The sequence below is a fragment of the Brachypodium distachyon genome, chromosome 2, assembly GCF_000005505.3.
Source record: "Brachypodium distachyon strain Bd21 chromosome 2, Brachypodium_distachyon_v3.0, whole genome shotgun sequence".
NCBI lineage: Eukaryota > Viridiplantae > Streptophyta > Magnoliopsida > Poales > Poaceae > Brachypodium > Brachypodium distachyon.
In genome coordinates this window covers 23,932,146-23,938,745 of record NC_016132.3, presented here as the reverse complement: position 1 = coordinate 23,938,745, position 6,600 = coordinate 23,932,146, and the positions used below count along the sequence as shown (strand labels likewise).

At 51.5% G+C, this 6,600-nt stretch overlaps 1 protein-coding gene across 1 annotated transcript; it reads right to left on the bottom strand.

Moving 5' to 3' along the window:
* Window positions 1-268: 268 nt before the first annotated feature.
* Window positions 269-2,198, bottom strand: LOC100842648 (probable receptor-like protein kinase At5g20050). Its single transcript, XM_003568429.4, has one exon. The coding sequence runs from the start codon at window positions 1,859-1,861 to the stop codon at window positions 404-406; it is 1,458 nt and encodes a 485-aa protein (XP_003568477.2). The 5' UTR covers window positions 1,862-2,198; the 3' UTR covers window positions 269-403.
* Between the last annotated feature and the right edge of the window lie 4,402 nt (window positions 2,199-6,600).

Below are 6,600 nucleotides of genomic sequence, written 5' to 3'. Positions count from 1 at the left end.
AGCGTACACGCCATACTTTTATAACCACACTTGTGCCATCGATCATTGGCACCCCTTACTCTAATTGTTGTCACAAACAATAATCATCGCTGCCGGACGACCTGCAGGACCTTCCAAACCAAGCACAACCTTCGCCTCCGCGGCAAGCCTCTGGGATGCCCGCGTCGCCACTCAAACGGACCAAACGGGGACACAACTATTTTCAAATTAATGATCGGTCCGCAGTATTTTCTGAGACGTGTGACCAAGATGCGTGCACATGCCAAAATTCATGAACAACCGTGCTCTTTTACTCCTAAATTCTTGTCACCGGTCTCGAAGCAGAATTGGACTGCAGGGACGACGAGTGCGGCCAGCGGTAAAAAAAAATAGTAAAAAAATCCTCCGCTTCCCGCACGCTGACCTATCGCCCCGTCAGGTAGGACAGCTTGAACGAGTCGCACTCGCTGAGCACCGACGACGACGCGGCCGATCTCGCCGGCAGCCCGAACGGACCGCCCCCGCCCCTGCCGTGATCCAGCGCCAGCAGGTCCACCATGACCATATCCGACGGCGGCGGCGCCTCCACCTCCTCCAGCACCCCCCTCCCCTCCAGCATCTCCACCACGCGCGCCATGGTGGGCCGCTCCCCGGCCCTCTCCTGCGCGCACCACAGCGCCACGTGGACCATCCTCCTCACCGCCGCCTCCTCCGCCGCCGACACCTCCCGGACGAGCCTCTTGTCCAGCAGCTCCATCACGCGCCCTTCCCTCGCCACGTCGGCCGCGATCCTCGGGAGGTACGACCACAGCCCTTCCTCCTCCTCCCGGACCATGCTCCGCCGCCCGGCCACCATCTCCAGCAGCACGATCCCGTAGCTGTACACGTCGGATTTCGCCGTGACCCCGGCACCCAGGAGCCACTCGGGCGCCAAGTACCCCGTGGTGCCGCGCACCGCCGTCACCACCCGGCTCTGCTCCTTCCCCACCAGCTTCGACAGCCCGAAATCCGACAGGATCCCGTGGAAGCCGCCGTCCAGGAGGATGTTCTCCGGCTTCACGTCCAGGTGCAGCACCGTGGCGCGGCAGTCGTGGTGCAGGTACGCCAGCGCCTTCGCCACGTCCACCGCCACCTGGCGCCTCTGCGCCCACGGCAGGCATCCGCCGTTGGAAGAGCCGAGCGGGCGCGGGAAGATCCAGCGGTTGAGCGAGCCGTGCTCCATGAACTCGTAGACGAGGAAGCGGGAGCGCGGGTGGGAGAGGGAGAAGCCCAGGAGGCGGACCAGGTTCACGTGCTGCGCGCCCGCGATCGCTGACACCTCCGCCTTGAACTCCCTGTCCGCCACGCTGTTGCTGCCGCTGCTCCCGGCACGGTTGTTGTTGTCGATCCGCTTCACGGCCACGGGGGTGCCGTCGTCCAGGAGGCCCCGGAACACGGTGCCGGACGAGCCACGCCCGGCCACGCACTGGAAGTTGTCCGTGGCCAGGGCCAGCGCCTCCAGGGAGAACTTGCTCGGCAGCCCGGCCACCTTGCGGAAGAAGCTGTACTCCACGCCGCGGAGTTCGTAATCCTCCTCGCCGTGCTCCAGCGCCCGCCGACGCGCCGAGGACTGCCCGAAACCCCGCATCTTGAGGAGCAGCAGGAGCGCCGCCACGGCCGACGCCGAGAGGACGCCGGCCGTGGACAGGTAGAACGGCCTCGACAGGCGGAACCGGAGGTACAGAGCGAGCTCGGCCGCGAGCACGAGGGCGGCTGCCGCCGCCACGGCGAGGACCTTCTTGGCCTGCATCGATCCGGCGTCGTTGGTTGCTCGATCGCCTGCTTCAATTTCTTTTTCGCCCCGCCGTTGATCGGTGATCACTGGGCACTGGCCGACCGTCATCCGAGTTGTGGCATCTCGGACGTCGTGTTCCCAGTTTCGTTTGACTTGATGGTTAAATCTTAACCAAAGTCTTAATGACAATCACAAGGGCAGTTAAGACTGCAATGTTTTCGCTTTCGTCTTTATCTCGCGAGTCATAAGCTGCTGACCTGATCAATCTTTTACTGTTTGGGTAGGAAAGACAGTAGCAGAACAGGAACGGTTCAGATGAATAACGAATTGGAAATTACAATTGGGGATGCAACGTACCACAGCTCTACCGTACCCAATCAGAAAGAAAATTGGTGCCTTCGAAAAACATAAAAGAATGAAATTTTAGTGCGATTCAAGTATTCTCAGAAATTTTGTCCGCAATTGCATGGTCAAGTGTAGGAATGAGCGCGGAGAGAATCAACGGCTTGAGTGACATCAGTGTTAGTGAGGTGTCATGTGTGGTTGTTGGTCCATGCAGTTTGGCCAAATCCAAAGGTTGAATGTTTCACCCGTCAAGAACAGCTACCACGTTAACATCTGAGAACTAAATGTTACAGATAAACTATACCTTGACGGTTTCATCCAACTGTGCTTATCATCGTCAAACTCCAGGACAAACATGTACCGTCAAAATGCACAGACAGAAGGCGAGGGCGATGCTCAGATAACAAATTGATCACCTGTGGGCTGTACTATTGAATCTTGATTCAACGAGTGGTTTGACGAAAAGGAAAGTGACACCAGTGTTTAATGGATCACATTATTTGGATGACGAATCTATATATCGCTCCTCCCATTCCTAAAATATGAAAGGTTCCAGCTTTGTCCTAGGTCAAAATTCTTCAAATTTGAACGAGTTTATAGAAAAATCTACAATATGAAATGAGTATAATATGAAAATAATTTTTTCAGCGCTAAAGGCTCTTGCCCGGTTCCATTTCCATATACTATGAAAAAATATATATGAAGATATCATAGAACTAATTTAGAGTTATAGATGTTGGTAGATTTTTATATAAACTTGGTAAGATTTGAAGAACTTTGAATTAGGGCAAAGCCACGACTTCACACATTTGGGAATGGAGGTAGTATATATTAAACGGAAATTATAGCGAACGAACGTTCGCTCGGTGGTTTGCTCGCGCGACGCACTGCCTCTTCCCTTTCTCCTCGCGCGACGCATCGTTTCTGTCTGTGCATCCAACGCCGCCGTCCCCGCTGTGCCGCGGGCAGTCCCCGCCGCCGCGCGCCTCCCCCGTCGCCGCCGCACGCCGGCCCCGTCTCCGCACGCTGCCGCGAGCCGCCGCCGCCGGGCACCTTCACTGCTTCCGCGCGCCAGCCCTGCCGCCGCCGCGTGTCTTCACTTCCTCCACGCGCCACCGCGAGAAGCCTCCCCGCCGTCGCCACACACCAGCCCCGTGTCTGCGCGCTGCTGCGAGCCGCCGCGCGCTGCCCGCCTGCCCTCGTCTCCGCGCGCTGCCGCGAGCCACCTCGCGCTGCCCTTGTCTCGCCACCACGAGCCGTCGCTCGTCGCCGCACACCGTAGTAGTGGCCGGGGGAGGCGCCAGAGAAGAAGGTTCTGGCTAAGACGGCCGACTCCAAGAGCCACGGGTCGGTGTCACCGATCTCGGCCTTCACATGGAGCCAGGAGGGGAAATCCACGTCGTCGTGGATGGCAGCGGAGAGGCGAAGTGTCAGGGGGCGAGGCGGTACGTGACGGAGAGCACGATGGCATGGAGCTCGGTGGCAGCACAAAGGCAGGAGACGTGGAAGGACAGCTGGCGTAGGAGCCGAGGTAGCAGCCCCCGTCATGGGAGTACACGAGCATCAGCGACGGCCTGTCCGTGCGAGGCGTGGTACACCATGTCCTTCCACTCCACGCCGTCCCTGTGGAGCTGGACCACGTCGAACAAATCCTGCACCATGCGCGGTTTTGGTGCCTGGGTCGATTAGTTATGACATTTTTTATGCATTATGAGTGGAAATTATGGTCATTGGAGATGGCAATTTGTGTGTATTATGGGTGACGATTTGTGTTCATCAGGGTGGCAATTTGAGATCATGAGGAGCGCGGGGAGATATTGTTTGTGTGGGTTGTTTTAAATGGAGGTGGTAATTCGATTTGGAGTGGAGGAGATATGGGATTCAGTGGGGGTGCTAGATTTTGAGCGAAATTGACCGACAATGGTTATTTGTGTTCATTAGTGCGTGGAAATTTCTGTTCATCAAAGGTGGCAATTTATTTGTTTTAGGGGTGACAATTTATCTGCATCATGGGTGACAATTTATGTTCATCGGAGGTGGCAATTTATCTGCATTATGAGTGGCAATTTATCTACATTACGGGTGGCAATTTATCTGCATCGGAGGTGGCGATTTATCTGCATTTGGGGTGGCGATTTGTGTTTATTACAGAAAGAAAAAAAGATATGTTTGTGTGTGGTCGTTTTAAATGGAGGTGGTAGCTCAATTTGGAGCGGAGGAGATGAGTGTGGTAGTGGTGGGTGCTACACATTTTTAACAAAATGGATGGACATACATGGTTATTTATGTTAATTTGGGTATGACAATTTGTGTGTATGATGTGTGGCAATTTGTGTTCATTAGGAGATGACAATTTGTATGCTCTAGCGGGTAACAATTTGTATTTGTTAAGGGACGCCTGGAGATAGGCTTTGTGTGGGGTCTTTATTTAAATGAAGGTGGTAGCTCGATTTGAAGTGGAGGAGATGCGAAATGCGATGGTGCATGCTATACTTTTGACCGAAATATATGACCATATGGTTATCGTGTTCGTTGGATACGGCGATTTGTACAACGACGAGGACATAGGATTTGTGTTGGGTCATTTTAAATCGAGGTGGTAACTTAATTTGGAATGAAAAAAATACGAGATACGGTTGAGTGATAAATTATGATAGAAATGGATGTACATGTTGTTAGGAGGTGGCCGGTAATTCATGAGAACTAGACATGATAAATATGTGAAGCTTTTTTTGAAGCCGTGAAGTCTCGTGATCCATTCATGCCTCCACGTACAAAAGATGTTGCACTCACGTGAAACAAACTTAACATGACACAAGCTGATTACGCTGACGGAATCAACTGACGCTTAGGCCTGACCATGGAACGCATGCTGCTGTGCTGCTCGCATGCAACCTCATTCTCACGCTAGGCCTGCAGCGCGGCGTGCTCGCATGCAAACTCATACGCGCGCTAGGACTGCAGCGCGGTGTCGCGCCAGAGAGCTGCAGCACGGGCGTCGCGCGCTATTCCACTCCGTTTAAAAGTATATAGGTGGACTAATCATCAATACAGATTCACAACGTGGGAGGAGGAGAGTCCAGTTGTGCACTATCGTGCCAGATCTCCACTCCCTCCTCTTCATTGTTGCCACTCTTCGCACAAAGGCCACCCTACATCCTCTTCACCGGTCGCTGCCTCGTCTTCACCGGATGCGGCCTCCTCCTTGACGCAGCGCGTCACGCAGCCACCAGCCCTGCCTCCTCTTTGGCAGTCAGATGGTCACCGCCGCCTTCTCGTTCTTTTCTTCCCCAATGTATCTTCTCCTCACTCTCCCTTCCCTCCCCTCCAGTTTGCTGCTTGTTCTTGACGCCGTGTTGATGCTGCCAAGCTTGTTGTTGCCATGATGCTTTAGAGATAGAGAGAGAGAGAGGGATATTTAGGAGTACAAATTTGCTGAAGTTTATAAATTTGCCATCAATAGTGAATTTGTAATCACTAATTCGTATCTTCCCTTTCTTTATCACCGTCTTTCTCTAATGGCTCATCAAGGTCATGACATCATCCTTAATAATGATGATGAGATCAGTGGCGGAGGGAGGGGTGGGCCAGCAAGGGCCCGGGTTCTGATTTTTTTTTCATTAGATCTCAGATTAGTTTTTCCTAAATTTCTGTATTCCATAGATGTTGGCCCTCCTCAAGGTCCATCAAATTTCTATCAATCACCGTGAAATACTAATTGTTCCTCAATCTTCTATTGGCCCGATTTTTTTGGAACTTCTCTAGAAAGCTGTCCTCCCCCAGCTTCCTGAAGAAGCCAACCAGCCAGTTCTAGAAGCCGAAAAGAACGCTAACATTGTCTTTGTCTAGATTTTTGTTTTGTGTGATATGCGATTCAAAAACTTGTATATCTTTTTATTTTCAACTGGCCTGAAAATCAATGAAACTAAATTTATTTTTCTACTACATTTGTTCCATTTTTGGCAAATTTTAAGTATAAATGTTTCGTGCGCTTTAGTGGGCCCTCTCTATCAAATTTTCCTGCCTACGCTTAATTATGGATGAGTTTGACCCTAATGGATCAACATATTTCAATGTATGATAATAAGAACCTCTCTTATATTAGATCTTTTGAACCGTACTATGATGAAATTATTTCATAATACATTAGCAAATATGTGTTATTGCACTTGAACAACACTTAATATAGGGTGTTGTGAACGTGCGTCAATATAAAGTGTTAATGACAGTTTGCTCCTTGCTAGTTATCACTCTACTGAGAATATATTTCACTATATGTTAATATGAAGTTGTGACACCTACAAGGTTAAGCATGTGCAGTAAATCACGCATCGCACCGACATACATAAATGTGTATCATGAGGTGTTCATCGCACACGGTTATAGGAAGGTAACATATGCTATTGGTATTGGGGGTGCAGGGTTTAACCGTGTACAACCTAAACCCCATTCTATACATTTACGTTAAGTAACCGTGTGCGATAGACCACACATTCTAAAAG

What these genes read in the sequence shown, in the direction of transcription:
- LOC100842648 (XM_003568429.4), bottom strand. Translation starts at nt 1,861, where the DNA reads ATGACGGTCGGCCAGTGCCCAGTGATCACCGATCAACGGCGGGGCGAA.